Source organism: Cajanus cajan, chromosome 9, assembly GCF_000230855.2.
Source record: "Cajanus cajan strain Asha chromosome 9, NIPB_CcT2T_4, whole genome shotgun sequence".
NCBI lineage: Eukaryota > Viridiplantae > Streptophyta > Magnoliopsida > Fabales > Fabaceae > Cajanus > Cajanus cajan.
The window spans coordinates 46,021,364-46,041,246 of NC_138525.1; the positions used below are offsets into that span (position 1 = coordinate 46,021,364).

The window sequence follows — 19,883 nt, forward strand, 5'->3', positions numbered from 1 at the left end:
GTGAATATCAATTCTCACTTTTTTATTCGAAGCTAGAAGGCCTTTTTCTTACCAAAATTGGATCAAAGAAGAAGAGTTATGTTCATATGTACCTAGAGGTTAAGACTGGCCCGTGACCCAAACTCGGTTACAAAATTTCACACCGGATTCTGTATCAATTGTGCACAGCCAATAGAAAATCTACTTTTACAGAACCATTGTTTTTTTATAATGGACCAAAAAAAAATCTTTGTTAAATAGATACTAATTTTATATGGATAAAAAATTAATAAAGCATTTAGCTCTTATACTTTTCATTTTAAATTTCGGTAACTAGGACATGGAATTGCCTAAAGACGTCGACTTTCCTTTTCCACAAGAAACAAAATGGCATATTTTATATTTCTGCATGGATGATATTTGTAAGTGGGTCCAAACTCTATACATTATAGTAATGAGTTACCTTTGGTCTGGAGTATATCTTTGTCTCACCTCTCTTGAAAACCAATGGGTTTCTACTTTCTAGTTGCATTTTGCGCCCCATGAAACCAAAAACCATTACCCCATATTTCATTATTTAAGTGAAACTTGAAACTCTCCTTGTACTGCTCTCTATCTTTGTCAAGAAGAAGAAAATGAAGAGTTGTGTGTCTTTGTGGTAACGGGTCTTTTCTCATGTCTAACACAATGCAGAGTGTGAGGTTCATAGCACCAATTCTTGTCACATGTACTGTGCCTAATAAAGCAAGGCCATGCAATACAATCCGGGTACAAGATTTTATGGTGGATTCTTCCTCTGACTTTGTTAAGCGCTTGGAACTCGCCTGGTTAATCTCTCAGGTCTATTTTTTCTCATTCAATTCAACAAGTTCTATTGGACTAACAAAAACAAAATATGAACCATATTTTACACTTTGTTATGTGTTTATGACATGATATTTTATGTTTTGTATTTAATATTCTCTTTTTTAGACGAATTGATAGCCTGACACACCCTTTTGGGGGAGGGGGTTGTTTGACAAAAGAATAAAAATAGAAGTATTTTGAAAGATTTAATAGTGTATCTGCCTCAGGATGTGAGGGTAATTTTTTCCTATTAACCTTCTTTGCTACAAAAATTTAAGTTGGAAAGTAGTGACTTGAGTAAAAACTTGGTTTAGAATAATAAATGTTGGTAATAAATAACTGAACAATATTTTACTTTGATATTTGTTATTCTATTTATATTAACCGTAGTAGTTCTTGAACCTTTATAAACTTTTATTCGATTACCAATTAGGTAATAAGTTCTTAAGATAGTTTAGCATGCTGAGGCCAGTAGCTTATATTGCTATGTTCCTTTAATCACTACCACATATGTTCACTGTTTAGTTTCTAGTGAAGATGTATTCGTTTATTTTGAATTTTAGTAGGCTTAATTTTAAAATACAATTGAGAGGTTTGCTAAAATTTATCCAAGTCATAAATACAATGTATATCATAGTCAAATTGTTTTTGTTAGGTTGTCGAACGGGCACATAATCATGGAAGTGAAAGAAAAAATAGATATCTAAAATGTCTATTTCCATTCTTCACTCAAGTAAAAGCTACTTGCAACAAACAAACTAAACCATATATATGTTCATTGAAGAAGCAAATCGCAGAGATTTTGAGTAATTTAATTGAATTTTGATAACCCCATTAATACACTAATTTCTACTATATTAATCATGCTTGCAGCAACCAAGGCCAATTGCGTGTACATCTTGCAACTCTAAAGGGCATACTGAATGTAAATGGTGTGGGGGTACTGGTTTCTTCATTATTGGTGACAACATGCTTTGTGAAATTCCATCCAGAAACACTAATTGTGTTATTTGCAAAGGAAAGGTACTTTTAGCATCACAAAAAGTGTTGCTCTACCTAATAACTTCATTAACTTATTTGAAGAAAGAGCAATTTTAACCCCTAAAATTGTAATTATTTGTTATTTTGATTTATAACTTGGTAAGTATCCTACAGAATCCAAAGTTAAATTTTTTAAATAGTGTCTGAATTCAATTTTTGATAAAAATAATCTTTAATTAGATTTTACTTATTTTTTGACCGAGTCAAATTTGTTTAAACGAAATTTCAAGATATTGCTATAAAATCAAAGAACTTTTTAATAGTCAATTTAGTCTATGATTTTACAAAAAGTTGCACTAACCCTTGTTGGAGCTAAAGAATGAAAAAAAAACACTAAAAAAAAAGTGCAAAAGAATTAAAATAAAATATTTTTAAAAAAGGACTAAATTAAGAATTTTGTTAAGATTAGGAACTAAAGTAACCGATATTTACAATATTTAAGGACTAGATTGAATATCTATTCCATCCTCAGCATTTGTTGAGACTTATTGTGCCTCTAATTTGTTTTTATTCAGGGATCAAGGTGTTGTTCTGACTGTCAAGGAACAGGCTTTCGTGCAAAGTGGCTAAAAGAACCTCCTACTTTAAGGTAGCAAAGATACTTCACATCTTTTGTGTAGAGACGATGAAGAAGAACCACCCCGTTTACTTGTACTTTTGTTAATGAACAACTGAAGACACGCAGCAGCATCTTTAACAGCAGTGCACAGTGTTGTTCATCTGCTTATGTTTAAAATGAACTTGTGTCATTGCTTCAATGCAACATGAAGCAATGTTTAAACTTTTGATGCAGTATATTTCCTTTCAACTACTGGCACCGATATATAGTTCTGAAGGTTATTTTGGTCAAGTCGGTTTTCCTAAATGTCCTTCCACCTTGTTGCAAAGGTTATGGATGTTCTGCATATACATGTGACTAGGTCCTTATCGGATTACGCAAGAATCACATTATGGTTAATGAGTTCATTATTAATGCTATCATTGTTTACGTCTTAACGTAAAAATCAAATTTGTTTTCTGCTAGCCATTCCAACAATAGAACCACACCAGTTAGGGAACCTAGAATAGCTACATCTTAAAAGAAGAATAACCAGCTAGAAGCTTACTACTAGTCTACGGTATGCATCATTTGTGAAACTCAGGGAGCTTGCATAAACTGCAACATCTATACTATACTTGGATAGCAGTTCAATTACTTTGATCTATAGCTGAGAATAGTAGTTTGTTGATATCTCCAGAATCAGCATCATGTGTTTCATTCCCTGCATTCAACACATATTCAGTAAGAAAAATATTTTTCCAGAAATCAAACAGTGTACAGATGACAGCACCTTGTGACTTAAAGGGAATGCAAGAAAAAATCCATTCACATTCATCATATTATGTACTCCTGAAATTTTGCAGTGTCATAGTAATTATTTAAGATCACACATTACGATAAAACAGATTCCGTGGTAGTCATTCCAAATTCTTGGATAGCCCTTCCCTTTGATACAAAAAGCAAAAGCTATACAAGAGAAAATGATGAGGCACACCATCCCGGGCATGTGACTTCTGAAGTTTAGAAGTTAAAACTGTTGCAACAAGATGAATAGCTGGTGCATAGTGGAAACTGTTATAACTCTCTTACCAACACAAGTTAAAAATAGAAACAGCATGAAATGTACAGAGAGGAACTTAGGCACTGACAAGTCAGTTCCACCCTAGCACCTTGTGACTTAAAGGGAATGCAAGAAAAAATCCATTCACATTGATCATGGAAGCACACATAACTTCACAATGACAAATGTGGCTAAGAGATTCATACAGAACTTGGAACTCACTAAATCATCCAGGAATTTTTTACGTAATGGGGAATAAGGTACATGTAAGGGTGAACAACTAGAGATCACACCATACAAGGCTACAACTTTGAGGTGGATTTCTACCTCCTAGAGATTAATAATTTGAAATTTGGTACAGATTAGGTATGGTGGTTTGAAACACTAGTTACTATTTAGACCAACTAATTCCAAGGTGCTACTACAATCAACTTCTAAAATGCAGAAATTGATAACATCATAAACAGTGTCTTCATTCTATCATCTGCTTAGATATAAAAACAATCATGAACCTTCAGCCTACAGGTAATGGCTTAAGCTTCAAGGAAAATTAGTTCATGACAATTTGTTCATGTGTCTATTCTGATTCATTGAGAATAACAATCCAATTTCTTCTTCAATCTATCACTCTTCCTACAGGGCTATATGTAGTTGCCCCACTACGACAAGGTCAAGCTGTTCCTTCCAAGGCTAAAAAACAATTGTCTCAAAAACCTTGAGCAGTTGAACCTGAAGTGATAACACATTTAGTTGGAGACTCAACAACTCACTCAACCCCAAGCTCAATTTCTCCCCTTTTTTGTCCTTGAACTCATCACAGCAGATGTCTATCTCAACTCCATTTCCCTTTCTTTCCACATGAACCAACACTTAGCCACTCGTCCAGACCGACTAACTACCGCAAATTCAAATTGTGCCACAAGGATACTCAAATTCATGAAGCCAAAAAGATGAAGATGAGAAAAGATGTTAAGAAACCATCAACTGGAGTCATAAATAACAAATCCCCATTTGACCACTTCTAAAGTGAAATCAATACAAACCACAATTTATTGTCCTCTCAATAATCATTTTTTTGTTGTTGCATAAAATACATATTTAATTCAAACCATTGGATTGACATCCAGTAAATTTTTCTACTCCATAATGACACACATATCAATTAAATAAGATTGTCAAATTGAACACGTGGATACTTGTCAAGATAATAAATCCTTGAAACTCCTTACCTGTTTTGGAACTTACTTGTGCTGTCCATTCTTCAATTACCTGCAAAATCAATTAAAATTGTGTAAAAACCATTGCAAGTACACTTGGTTTGATTTGACTGACTAGGTGAAAAGTGGTGAGATACAAAATTTGGGATGAAATCATTTTACACCAGCATGGTATAACAGAAATGCAAAAAGATGGAAACAGAACGAGAATGTATTCTTTTCCACTTAAGTATTAAGTTTAGTTGAAACAAGAAGACCCTTGATTATGTAGGCAAAGCAACATGAACACTACCCGAGGACATCCATGCTTGCAAAAAACTTGTAAGCAAAGCCCCTAACTCGGTTCATATTGGTTGCTTGCTGGCAAACGGTGTAAACACTTGAAGCACCACTTGGAAAGCAGGCAATCTTAGAGATAAGATAAATACACGTGAATAAATTACCATCATTTTCCACTTTGATACATTCAAAATGGAAGAGACTACATTTGATTTTTTGAATTATAACTTTTCAGTCTGCCATGAAATCATAGCCTAGAACAGTTACTTATCCTTGAACAACTAAAACTCCTCTTGAAAGGCTAAATGAACCGTTATGCACTTCGTAGTATTTCATGAGAAAAAACATACACCCAAATTATAGTCTTGAGAAAATAGATTGGGGTTTAACTCAACCCTATAAAATTGATCTGTAAGATGAGGATTACTCTCCACTTATATACACTTTATTGGATGAGCAACCAAACATAGGGAGTAAAAAAAACCATTTTTAACGATGATTTACTCTGTCTTTCTCTCCTTTTTTAATTTAACTTTAATATTTTTTTAACTATTATAATTTGATATATTTTATTTTTTTAGTCTTATAAAATTATTTAGCTCATTGTAGTCTCTGTAATTTAATTTTTTTTTTCATTTTAGTTCATAAAGCATATACCTATTTAAATAACATGTAGCACGGTGATGTAACACTATGTTTATCACATTATTATTTAATTAAAATTTTCTAATAAGATAAAAATAAAAATAAAAATAAAATATTACCATTTAAGGCAAAATAAAATATTAAAAAATATATTATTAAGATTCCTTGTTTTATATATAAAGATTGATGCAACACTTATTCATTTTTGCATTCATATATTCAGTGATAAAAATGAAGAAAAAGTGTTAAGTCGGAGAGTTTTAATAGTGGAGAATATTTCATCTATGGATAATGTGAAAATTACATAAGTGAGTTTGATACTATATCATAATCCAAATCTTTAAGACATTAAGTAGGTGGATCTTTGAGACTCTTTTACACACTTAAAATTCAACAATAAGTTAATAATGATTGCACAATAATGTTGCAAAGACAAAAGGGGCAACAGATGCAGTCAAGGGACTGTCAAGAGATGCTTTCAATGTGGTTAATTGTAGGATTTTTAGTTTGTACCAAAATATGCTCCAACTCATAGTCAATAAGTAAGAACCGTAGTTACTTACTACTTACTATGCTTAAGGAAGTGCATACACTACAACGTAATTGGTGCTAGACAATTGAAACTACATATGGTGGACCTTGAAACTATGAAATTACTCTTCTCTGATGATTCCTCCCTAGAGAGATTTTTATTCACATCCGTCAATAACACGTGGTTGAAAACTTGAAATAACTACTCTATGGTTGATGCAATTCAATATTAGTAATTACTAATTACCAGGAAGCATCTTAAATGCTTAAGTGCTGTAATAATGCATGACCATAACCTCTAATATTTATGTCATGCCACTGACTTCATCCAACCACATAAATGTAGGCCTTTGAATTTGGTCATATTTTGCCGTATTTCTATATTATCTATCATTATCATGTGACTGAGAGACTCTGCACACTGCAAACACTGAGCACTCACTCAATAGGACTAAAAACTTGGTTCTATGGAGAAAAGAGCATTTGTTTTTCCTTTCTTTCACATATCTTGTTCTTGTCTTTTTACTATCTTCCTTTTTGCTACTTCTGCTTCGGGTAGCCTAGTTTTCAACTTCTATGCAGCTTCATGCCCCATAGCAGAACTCATTGTAAGAGACACTGTCAGTTCATCCTCTTCTTCTGATCCTTCAATTCCTGGGAAGCTCCTTCGTTTGGTTTTTCATGATTGCTTCGTGGAGGTTAGTGTATAGTATACTATTAGAACAACACTTGATCTCACACAGGGAATTATTACATGGTCTGAAACCATCACGTGTCAATAGTCTTGATCAATCTTCATATGACATATAATTGAGATTTTAAATTTACAAAAAAAAAAAAATTAGAATTTATTTGAATACAAGCTTTTGAGAGTTTTTCTATTAGAAAAAAAGCCCTTTAATTTTAGTAGAGAAATTCTTAAAAGATCTTCCAAGTATGTATCTAAACAGAGCCAGTTAGGTGACACGTGGAAGTTGATCAAAACCATGAAAGTCTAGGACCATGTTATATTTTTTTGTTCTCACACACTTTACTGTGAATGTTACTAGGAATGTGCTTTCTTTCTTCTGTTCTTTTGTTTTGTGTGATGGAAAATTTAAAAGGGTTTGAAGATAACAATGACCAGTTCATGATATGTAGGGATGTGATGCTTCTTTGACGCTACAAGGGAATAACACAGAACAAAGTGATCCAGCAAATAGGTCAGTTGGAGGATTTTCAGTCATAGAATCAGCAAAAAGAGTCCTTGAGTTCCTTTGTCCTGGAGCAGTTTCATGTGCTGACATAATTGCTTTGGCTGCTAGAGATGCTGTTGAAATTGTGAGTTATCCTCGTTACATTGCTGATATTCTTCGACCTTACGGTGACATATAGATCTGTTTATATCAACATTTTCCACAAGTACTTCTAAGAGAAAAAAATAAAAAGAAAAAATGAAATAAGTTTTTTCCGTCACGATATATATAAACTAATTTTTATAAGATTTCTCTTTTTAACTTATTCAAAATCTTGTTTTTAATTACTGCATAAGTTAGTTTTAGACCTTTAATTTAAACAGAAACTTACTTCAATTTTTCTTTTATATTTTTTTCTCTCCCAGAATCAATTTTAGAGAAGTTTATTGAAATATATCCATAAATAATTAATTTAGTATGATAATTTTGAACAGGTTGGTGGTCCTATGATTCAAATTCCCACCGGGAGAAGAGATGGAATGGTTTCAATTGCTTCAAATGTGAGACCCAACATTTTGGACACCAGTTTTACAATGGATGAGATGATTAACCGCTTCTCCAATAAAGGGTTGTCCTTATTTGACCTTGTCATCCTTTCAGGTGCATATCTTCCAAGTATATATTTTCAGGTCCTATAACTATTAGCATGCTTCTCTTTAATAAGTATCATTCCTTTGATTTTCAGTCTCTTCCCTTGCCCTTTACTCTTAGGTAATTAATTGACCATGAGTTTCTTCACTTTTGAGGTAAAATCTCATAAAGGCACGAGCTAGACAATACATTCTGTTAGGTAGAAAGAATTGAATTGTTGATGCTTTGTAGATGAGAACGTACTCGCCACATTTATTATAATTACTGTTCTGTTGCTGGTGGCTTTATTTTCTGTCTATTTGAACATTCAAAAACGGAATGTACGTTCTATATAAAGATATCATACTATTTTAAAGATGAGTTTACTCAATAAATGTTAGTCCAATTGCTAAGGATCAAACTCATCCTCAGAGGAATGCGAGTTCTAATTCTGCTACTAATGTGAGGATCTTGTTGCAAGATAATTTTTATGTAGTTTACAATTGATTTTTGAATTTTGAGACTAATCCTAACGAGTTTTTGGATTTCAACTCACCTAATTTTTTATTATAAAAATGAACTAAATTTTCATGTAATATTAATATAAACCATCAATTAATAAGAGATTGTCTTAAATATAATTTTCAAGTACTTATAATAAAAATAAAAAATTTATCATATATAAGCGCGTACCTGTGCCTGGAAATCAGATTTATGTCTGGTCTTATCATGTTTTCAGATCATTTTATGTTGATTTCTCTAAGTTGTCAAAAGCTTGTAAACCACCAAACCAACATGTACATTGACATATATGTACCACATTTACTATGGTCACATTGCATGCTATGAAGTGATGGTTTCATTGGGTTTGTAGGGGCTCACACCATAGGAACATCTCATTGCAGCTCATTCAGGGATAGGTTCCAAGAAGACTCAAAGGGAAAGCTCAGACTCATTGACAAAAGCCTTGATAGTAGCTATGCTGATGAGCTAACGAAAGAGTGTCCCACAAGTGCAAGCCCAAGTGTGCAAGTTAACAATGATCCCGAAACATCCATGGTCTTTGACAACCAGTACTACAGAAATCTTCTCACCAACAAGGGTCTTTTCCAATCTGATTCTGCCTTGCTAAGTGATAACAGAACAAGAAAATTAGTGGAAGACTTGGCAAATGATCAAGAGTTTTTCTTTGAAAGTTGGGGCCAGTCTTTCTTGAAGCTCACTAGTGTTGGCGTCAAAACTGGTGATGAGGGTGAAATTAGACGTTCTTGTGCATCAACTAATGCATAAAAAAGGGACTGCAACAAAGAAGGCTTTCTAAGTATAAAATAAATGCCAGCTACATAATTCTTATACAAAGTAAAAAGCACAAACTTTTGCAAACAACTTTATGTGTTGATCTATCGCTTTCTCAATTCTTTCTTGCCATATGATGTGTATTTCTTTTTTATTGGTGTAGCATAACAAATATTTATATTTTAGTGAAATAATGGCAATTGAATCTATCCTGCGTAGATATAGTTCCTTTTAGTATATACATAAAAACACTACGTTGTCGGTGTAGAATAGTTTTACAATATTAATAAATGCCTAATATATTATATAATTGAATCTATCCTGCGTAGATATAGTTCCTTTTAGTACATACATAAAAACACTACGTTGTCGGTGTAGAATAGTTTTACAATATTAATAAATGCGTAATATATTATAGACGTTTGTACGTTGTTTTTATTTATTTATAGTAATTGTATTAAAAATTATACCGATGATAATTTTTAATTAGTTGATCATGTAAATATTTTATAAATAATAATGCTTCAACTCTTAAAAAAAACTTAGTAGAGTGTTATGAATAATAATTAGTGGTTTAATTAGTGGATGCCGATATTCATTATCAATCATTATCATTTATATTTCTGTTATGTATTATTCCTTTTATTGTGTAATTGTTCAATTATCATATGTACTTATAAATAGGTTAGTCCTCTCTCAAAGATAATACACCGGTTAGATTCTTTTCTCTATCTCATATTGTTTTGTTTCTTCTCTCTACTTTTTCTCTCTTTTATAACACGTTATCAGCACGATAGTCTTTCCGCTATTGGTATTGCAACTGTAAGACAAAGCTATGAAGAATTTTCATGAAGAAAATCATATTTTTCAAAACAAATATTTCAAGGTTAGGTATTCATCTTCTACAATAAGAATTTTATCAAATATTTGTATTGTTTACATTGTTATGTATTAAAGTAGTCTTGAAGACACTATAGTAGTCTTGAAGACACTATTAAATAAATTAAAAATTATACATCCTTGAAATGTGTCTAGAAGATGCTATCAAAAGAGAATATTCAATCTCTTTTAATTTATTATTTTTTCTCACCAGAAGTAAGAAATATCAATATTTTATTAACGTAATATATTTTGTCATTATTATGTAATCATGTTTTTCATATTATGAATTTGATAGAATATTTGTATTTTTATGATTGTGAAATTTATTTAAATACAATTAATTTTAAAGAAAAAATAAAAAAAATATAGAAATATTTTTATAATAGTCTAGAAGACATTGTCAAATAAAGACATTTTAATATTTTTTTTTCACCAGAAGTGAGAAAATGATGAAAAAAAAATGAATATGAAAGAATAAATTTTCTCACTAGAAGTGAGAAAATAATATGAAAAGTGAAAAATAAAATAAATTTCACCAGAAGTGAAAAAAAATTGATATAGATATATTACGGTGTTTGATCCTTTGATATAAATGAGGTCATCACCGGAAGTGGAATAATTTTGTCAATGTCATATTTATAATGTTAAATGATATTTGAGATACATATAAATATTATGACTAATGAAGCGTGTCCTTAAGCCTATTTAGGTTTTGTGTGATTTCTTGAAAGAATTATGAGTTTTCCTGCATTTGTATTTTGATATTGTTCATGATTAAATTGATCGAAATAATCAACTTGTCATGTAATTAAACTCATGTGTTACGTCATTGAATCTTAAAAAGAGTTTAATTTCAAATCCTATTGATATAATTGATATTATTTGTTTTCATAATATCATGCGTCTATTATTTTAATTGATGGAGATATCATTACGTTATAATTCGATTGTGATTTGTACAAAAATACTATAATTTAATGAAATTATGATCAATGTTTATTTCTTTATTTTTTTTCGATACAACATTTATAAGGAGAATAATTTCCCTAATTTTTAGCATTATTTTTTTTCTCCTTAAAGTCAACACAGCAATGACATAAATATATTTTTATTAGATAATTTTTTTTAATAAGTATAATGAGAAAGACTCACTTGTTTTTTTTTTATTATTATAAAGAAAGACATAAACAAGTTATGCTTTTTTTTCTTCAAATGAACATATGATTGTGTTGTATCATTCATTTCCTAAAATGATAAAATAAAGTATTAGTGAGATATGTTTTAAATTTTTTTTGTATGAAGCATTTATTTGTAGATAATATACATGAGATGACATATATAAAAAAAAATTGTGTAAATTTTGATATTAAATTGATGTCTAAAGATACATAATAAGAATGTCATTTTTATATGATTTCTCAATTTCAAAAATATATTATTATATTTTTCATCCATCTATTTTGCTCTAGAAGTAGCAATATTTTTTTCATTAAAAAAAAGGATTAAGAAATATCCTTAGTTGGTTTATTGTTTCTTGAAGACTAAAACAAACTATTGAGATTTTTTTTTATGCAAGAGACCATTTTAACTAACATTTTTTCATTTCCTGAAGTGAATGTTCTAATGTGTTAATTTTTGTCTTCTCATATTCAATAATGTGAGAAATTAATGTTATATGATACTACAAATATAATTGAAGGCTCTAGAATAACTAATATATTATTATTGAAAGAAACGAAGTTGCATATTAAAAATGCATTATATTTTTCTAAGTCTTACAAAAACTTATTGAGTTTCAAGGATATTCGTTTAAATGATTAGTTTCATATTGAAACAAACAATGAAGGAAATGTAGAATATCTTTATATCACGAAACTCCACTTGAATAAAAATGAAGTATTGAAAAAAAATTATTTATTTCCAATGGACCGTATTGCACGTATATTAATACAGTTGAAACACATACTATTGTAAATCAGAAGTTTACAAATCAAAATAAATTTGAGGTTTGGCATGACCGATTGGGTCATCCTAAGGCTATCATGATGCGAAAAATAATTGAAAATTCATGTGGACATTTATTGAAGAGCTGGGAGATTCTTCAAACAAATATTTTCTCATATACTGCTTGTTCCCAAGGGAAGTTAATAATCAGATCATCACTAGCAAAAATTGAGGATGAATCTATCTTACTTTTAGAACGGATACAAGGTGATATTTGTGTACCAATACACCCCCCATGTGGACCATTTAGATATTTTATGATTTTAATTGATGCATCAACAAGATGGTCACATGTTTGTTTATTATCAATTCGCAACCAGGCATTTGCGAAGTTATTAGCTCAACTAATTAGATTAAGAGCTCATTTTCCTGACTATCCAATTAAGAAAATTCGTTTGGATAATGCTGGTAAATTCACATCTCTTTCTTTTAATGAGTTGATTTTCCCAACATTAGGGGGAGAACACAAATAGCTAGAAAAATATATTAGTTGGAATGAATTATCACTATCTCATTTTGATCTTCGTATAAAACAATGTGAACTAGAAGTTCAAAAGATAATTCATTTGCAAAATATAGCCAATCAATTACTAAATGTATTCACAGATCCAAAAAGGGGTGACTAAGTCATATGTAACAACGGTTAATGCTCCAATAAGAGTCGAAGTCCCTGTTGGACAATCTAATACTATAAAAGAGTCACAAATACGCTCGAAGTGTGGTAGACCAATTGGTTCCAAGGATAAGAATCCTCGAATAAAAAAGGGAGCTAAATAGCAAAATGACCAAATTGAGGATGTAAAAACTCAAAAAGATTCCTCTGACATAACTAATATTTTAGTTCCAGAAGAAACGCAGGTACCTAAAATTATTAAAAATGAAGAGATCTTAATAAACTATGTCATGAATGGAATACGATGGAATCGAAACAATGTCAATATTGACGATGTGTTTGCATATAATATAGCGCTAAATGAAATAAATGATATTGAAGATCAAGAACCAAAGTCCATCAACGATTGTCGACAAAGAAATGATTGACCAAAATGAAAAAATGCAATTGAGGCAGAATTAGACTCGCTTGCTAAATGAAAAGTTTTTGGACCAGTACTACATACACCAAAAGGTGTAAAACCAATTGGATACAAATGGGTTTTTGTGCAAAAATGAAATGAAAATGGTGAAATTGTAAGATACAAAGCAAGACTAGTTGCTCAAGGTTTTTCACAAAGACCCGATATTGATTTTGAAGAGACATATTCACCTGTAGCGGATGTAAACACTTTTTGATATTTAATTAGTTTGGTTGTACATGAAAAACTTAATTTACATCTAATGGATGTAGTTACAACATATTTATATGGATCTCTTGATGCTCATATTTATATGAAACTCCCAGAAGGATTTAATTTGCCTAATGATGCAATTTCTAGAGAAGATTATTCGATCAAGTTGAATAAATCCCTGTATGGGCTAAAGCAATCAGGTCGTATATGGTATAATCGACTTAATGAATATTTGTTACAAGAAGGATATAAAAATGATCCAATTTGTCCGTGTATATTTATAAAAAGATCTAAAAATGGATTTTCCATAATTGTAGTTTATGTAGATGACATAAACATTATTGGAACTCTTGAAGAGCTTTCAAAAGTAATAGATTTTTTAAAGAAAGAATTTGAAATGAAGGATCTAGGAAGGACAAAGTTTTGTCTAGGACTGCAAGTTGAATACTTATGAAATGGAATTCTTGTGCATCAAGAAGCTTATATAACAGATGTGCTTAAAAAGTTTTATATGGACAAATCACATCCATTGTGCACTCCCATGGTTGTAAGATCTTTAGATGTTAACAAAGATCCGTTTAGACCCTAAGAAAAGGATGAAGAAATACTTGGTCCCGAAGTACCATATCTCAGTGCTATAGGAGCACTAATGTACCTTGCTAATTATACATGACCTAATATAACATTTGCTGTTAATTTGTTAGCAAGATATAGTTCTTAACCTACACGAAGATATTTGAATAGAGTTAAACAAATCCTTCATTATCTTAGAGGTACAAGGATATGAGGTTATTATATTCAAATGTTCCTAAACAAGAACTAAATGGTTATGCAGATGCAGGTTATTTGTCAGATCCTCATAATAGTAAATCACAAACAAGATATTTGTTTACAAGTGGTGGTACAACCATTTCATGGTGATCTGTAAAAAAAACCATATCAGCCACTTCATCTAATCATGCTAAAATTTTAGCATTACATGAGGCAAGTCGTGAATGTGTTTGGCTAAGATCTGTGATTCAACACATACGGGAAACTTGTGGTTTATCTTCTGGAAAAATGAGATCAACAGTTATATATGAAGATAATGTTGCATGTATTGCACAATTGAAAGATGGATACATAAAGGGAGATAGAACAAAACATATTCTACCAAAATTCTTTTTTACTCATGATTTTCAAAGGAATGGTGATATAAATGTTCAACAAGTTCACTCAAGTGACAACCTAGCAGATCTCTTTACAAAGTCACTTCCAAGAAAAGTTTTTGAACAGTTGATACACAAGATTGGACTTCGTCATCTTAAAGATTGTATGCATGAGGGGGAGAAATAAATATTTATGAATGATGTACTCTTTTTCCTTCACTAGGTTTTTATCCCACATGGTTTTTCCTAGTAAGGTTTTAACGAGGCACATTCTAAATATTGGACATCCAAGGGGGAGTGTTATGAATAATAATTAGTGGCTTAATTAGTGGATGCCAATATTCATTATCAATCATTACCATTTATATTTCCGTTATGTATTATTCCTTTTATTATGTAATTGTTTAATTACCACATGTACTTATAAATAGGTTAGTCCTCTCCTAAAGATAATACATCAGTTAGATTCTTTTCTCTATCTCATACTATCTTGTTTCTTCTCTCTACTTTTTCTCTCTTTTATAACAACTAGGTATTTCAATTTGATTGCACTTTATTTTTGCATATGTATATAGATTTCCCTCTATATAGTATGACTGTATATAGTTATCATCTAAAAAGGATTGTTGAAATGTTTTGCCTAATCCACGTCAAAATTTCATGTCTGTGATGTAGCCTTCAAATATCAATGATGTCTTTTTTTTTTTTTTTTTTGACAATAACATCGATTTAATAATAAATTTCTTCTCATATACTTATGAAAAATAATGAAATAAAATGAAGCAATCTTTTTAAACAAACGAGAAACTTTAAAAATAAATAAATATATAAGTTGAATTTATTTATATATATATATATATATATACATATATATATATATATATATATATATATATATATATATATATAACTTTATTCATGCTTACTTTTATCATTTGTTTTAAGTATAAAAAAAATGGCATTGATGTCAACCAATCTGAACTTTGCTGGAATAGGGCCAGTTTTAAGAAGTGTTGATTCCCAAATGAGAAATAACATCTATTCATAATATTATTTTTTATTTATCCGAAACTTATAAGCTAAATTAGGAATTGAAAATCAGTAACTTTATGTACTAATCGATTAAATTAAAAGTGAATAATAAACTTATTTGAAAAGCTAACTAATAAATACAGATAAAAATGAAAGAAAAGAAAGTAACTTAGCTTATTTTAAAATTTTAAGTAATTTATTAAAATAAATTAGAAGTTAATAAAATAAGTTTGCATATCAAATAAATTTATTTTGGTCAAATATGTCTATAAGATAATCTAGCCAATTTGTAAGTTCTTTCAATACTTAATCAAACACAATCTTAAAATATTTTTGACCAAAATTAATACAAAATTAAGGCAATATTTAAATTCAATTTTTAATAATGTCACTGTAATTTTTTTTATATAAAAAAATATAAGGACAATTTTATATAAATTGGTGTCAAATTTCTTCTTGTAGCGTTGCTTGCATGCCTCGGCTATCACTAGTGCTCGGTCTCGAATTTCTTCTACAACGTCCAGGTTTGCTCAGAGCTCGGCTTCGTTGTTTGATTCGTCGAAGTGGGCTCGGTGGAATGATGGTTCTCTGATTTCCACCGAGATTATTGCATCGGACCCATAGACCAGCGAAAAGGGGTTTCTTGAGTAGTTGACTGGGGTGTGCGTTGTTGAGATTGGAGAGCCTGAGATTGATGAGATCACCTCTGAAATTTGAAGAGTTTTGATGATAACAAATGTGTACCAAGGACATCAATACCAAAGAAGTCAAAAACAAAGTCAAAGAAAATGCTATGTAATAGGAGTAGTTTATAGTGTATAAAATTGTTTTGATTGAGTTTATCTTTTGTGTGTGCTGTGTGCATGAGCTAAATCTATATCTAATCTGATTAGGGAGTGTGTGATGATGAGTTTAAAAAGTTATTTTGAGACTTAAAACAAAGTTTTGAAAACTAACTCAAAATAATCGATTATCATTAAATATAATTGATTATTCCAGTAACAAGCAAAAAGGGATGCCTTGCTGCAATAATCGATTATTTGTGAAATAATCGATTATCCCAGAAATGACTCTTTGGAATAATTGATTATCCAGCAAAATAATCAATTAAATTGTTCTTGGTTGGTTTCCAGAAAACCTGAAGAACAAAATAATCGATTATTCTTTAAAATAATCGATTATCTGGTTCTGAAACTTTTATAAATAGTTTGAACATTTTGAAACTTCAGAATAGAGTTAGAATTGAGAATCAAAATTAGAAAAACGATTTTGTGAAGTCTTTGTGACAATCTTGGAGAGTTTTCTTTGTGAATCCAAGAAGAAAAATGTTTGTGAAAAGCTTTGAGAAAAGATCATCATCATCACATTCTTGAAAGGAAAGAGATTAAGATTTGCTTCTGAATTCCAGGTGAATTCGTTCCTTAATTCTTTGTGAATACTTGTAAATCTTGAGATGGTTTCTCAAGTGGTAAGGAATTCTTGTAGTGGGTTTCTATAAGGGGTGCTTTCTTGAGGTCAAGAAAGTGGGTATCTTGAACGTAGGAGTATATGCATGTGTGGTATGCTTGTAAACCTTCTTCATTAAGATAGTGGAACAAATCTTGATCAGGTTATGATTGAGGACTGGATGTAGGTCACATTTGGAGTGGATGAACCAGGATAAAAGACTTGTGCAATCTTCTCTTACCCTTATCTTTTACTTTGTGTAATATCTTGATTGTGCATTAAAGAAAATTGTTCTTGATTAACATGTGTGCATGAATAATATTGGTTTGAACTGAATCAAAGCATTACATATTGGTGTTAACTTTGAACCTCATTATTGGTTAATCAAGAAAGCATATAGGATTCATTCTTCAATAACAAGTCTTTAAGAAACTTCATTGAAAATTCAGTTTTAAAAAAGTTTAATTGAAATAAAGATCCTAAATACTCTGAAAATTTTTAAAGTGTCATAGAATCCAATTCACCCCTCTCTTGGATTGTGCCATTCTTTTCTAACATGCATCTATAGGCCCACAACACCTCAGGTAACTGCTCGGCCCATGCTCCCTTTGCCTCTCCTAGCCGCTTCTTCAACTCTGTCAGGATGACTTTGTTGGCGGATTTGGTTTGGCCGTTCTTTTGTGGGTGCTCGACCGAGGTGACCTTGTCTTGTATTCCTAGGCCGGCTAGAAACTCGTTGAGCTTTCGGTCAGTGAATTGAAGGTCGTTATCAGTCACCAGGGTTGATGGGATGCCGAATCGGGTAATAATATTCTTCCAAAGGAATCTTTGGACTTGATGAGCCGAGATGCTTGCTAGGGGCTCGGTTTCAATCCACTTGGTGAAAAGGTCCACAGCGACGATGAGGAACTTGCATTGCCCCTTCGCAATCGGGAAAGGTCCAAGTATGTCGGCCCCCCATGTGGCGAACGACCATGCTAGGGGAATGCAATGCAGTTGCTCGACCAGTTGGTGGATCAAGTTGTCGTGTTTCTGATATGGTTGACACTTCTTCACAAAGGTTGCGTAGTCAGTATTCATGGTCGGCCAATAGTACCCGGCTCGCAAGAGTTTGGCAACGGTCGTTCTCGCTCCGGAGTGCATTCCACAAATACCCTCGTGAACTTCTCGCATCACGTAATCGGCCTCGGTGGGGTCTAGGCACTTGAGTAGTGGAGTAGAGAAGCCACGCCTGTATAACTGACCCACAATGATGACATATCTACTGGCCTGCATTTTTAGCCGTTTGGCCTCGGTCTGGTTGGCGGGCGTGACCCCGTTGGTGATGAATGCCTTGATTTCAGCTCGCCAGTCTGGCGGGTCATTGTGATCGGCGTCGACACTTCCTACCATTTTAGCTTCGACACTAGGGTGGTCAATTTCTTGCTGAGTGATGGTTCTCAATTGGCCGGGCTTCTTGGTTGCGGCCAACCTGGCCAACTGATCGACTCGTGTGTTATCCTCGCGTGGAATGTGCTCAACCAACACCTCTTGAAAGTTCGCCTTCAACTTTTGGTAGGCATGGTAGTACTTCATCATGTTGTGGTCTTTTACTTGGAAATTACCACCCACTTGCTCGACCACCACCTTAGAGTCGGTTCGGCACTTGATTCTCGATGCACCCATGTCCTCGGCTAACCTTAATCTGGCCAACAAAGCTTCATATTCAGCTTGATTGTTCGAAGCTTTGAATCGAAAATGCAGAGATTGCTCCAAAGTTATCCCTTTGGGTCCCTCTAGAATTACTCCTGCCCCGCTTCCCTGGTAGTTTAAGGAACCGTCCACGTGGAGGGTCCACCAATGTTCTTCGAAGTGGACGTGCGGGTGGAGTTCATTCATAAAGTCTGCTAGGTATTGGGCTTTGATCGGTCCTCTCGACTTGAAGACGATGTCAAATTGAGAGAGCTTAACCGACCAAGCCATCATTCTCCCGGCGAGTTCAGGCTTGCCTAAGACCTTAGAGATTGGGCAATCGGTACGTACAACTACTTGGTGGCTCTAGAAATAATGCCGTAGGCGTCAGGAAGTGTGTACCAAACTGAGCGCCACTTTTTCTATCAGCTGGTACCGGGTCTCGGAATCTTGTACAAGTTAGCTGAAAAAATATATGGGAATCTGGGTGCCTTCTTTTTCTTGCACCAAAACCGAGTTGATCGCCTCCTCGGATACAACCAAGTATACCAGGAGTGGGCTCGAAGGCTCGGGTCTCGTGAGGATCGGTGGCGTTGCCAAAGTCATCTTCAAGTCTACAAAGCTTCTTCACAAGCCTCGTTCCACAAGAAAGCTGAACTTTTTCATAAGAGCTTCGTCATTGGGTTGATTTTATCAACCAGGCGAGGCAAGAATCTAGATAAGGCGACCAACCTCCCGGATAGTCGTTGCAATTCCTTGAGGTTGCTCGGACTCCTCATGTCTAGGACAACTTGGAATTTGTCTCGGTTTGCTTCTATTCCCCTAGCCGATAACATAAACCCCAGAAATTTGCCTCCTTTGACCTCGAAAGTGCACTTCTCGGGGTTGAGCCTCATGTTATGCTTGCGTACTTCGCCAAAGATTTCAGCTAGGTCTGCTATGTGGTCGGCCAAGGAGTTAGACTTGACCACCATATCATCCACATAAATTTCTATGTTCCGCCCGATCTGCTCCTGGAACACCTTATCCATTAACCTCTGGTAGGTCGCTCCGGCATTCTTCAGTCCGAACGACATGACTTTGTAACAAAAGTTGGCATTCTCGGTGATGAACGCCGTCTTCTCCTCGCCGGCCGGGTGCATCTTTATCTGGTTGTAGCCAGAATAGGCATCGA

At 32.8% G+C, this 19,883-nt stretch overlaps 3 protein-coding genes across 3 annotated transcripts; 2 read left to right on the top strand and 1 right to left on the bottom strand.

Annotated features, from left to right (window-relative positions):
- Positions 1 to 574: 574 nt before the first annotated feature.
- LOC109804709 (uncharacterized) lies at positions 575 to 2,716 on the top strand. The gene is made up of 3 exons (XM_020366539.3): positions 575 to 819; positions 1,699 to 1,848; positions 2,382 to 2,716. The coding sequence occupies exons 1-3, from the start codon at positions 655 to 657 to the stop codon at positions 2,457 to 2,459; spliced, it is 393 nt and encodes a 130-aa protein (XP_020222128.1). The 5' UTR covers positions 575 to 654; the 3' UTR covers positions 2,460 to 2,716.
- A 1,991-nt stretch (positions 2,717 to 4,707) lies between these two features.
- LOC109792825 (peroxidase 46) lies at positions 4,708 to 9,449 on the top strand. Its single transcript, XM_020352273.3, has 4 exons — positions 4,708 to 6,837; positions 7,280 to 7,459; positions 7,809 to 7,974; positions 8,819 to 9,449. The coding sequence occupies exons 1-4, from the start codon at positions 6,607 to 6,609 to the stop codon at positions 9,232 to 9,234; spliced, it is 993 nt and encodes a 330-aa protein (XP_020207862.1). The 5' UTR covers positions 4,708 to 6,606; the 3' UTR covers positions 9,235 to 9,449.
- Positions 9,450 to 13,121: 3,672 nt separating this feature from the next.
- LOC109806607 (uncharacterized) lies at positions 13,122 to 19,000 on the bottom strand. Its single transcript, XM_083064339.1, has 2 exons — positions 17,595 to 19,000; positions 13,122 to 13,236 (listed from the first exon to the last, which is right to left on the bottom strand). The coding sequence occupies exons 1-2, from the start codon at positions 18,998 to 19,000 to the stop codon at positions 13,122 to 13,124; spliced, it is 1,521 nt and encodes a 506-aa protein (XP_082920465.1).
- Positions 19,001 to 19,883: the final 883 nt, after the last annotated feature.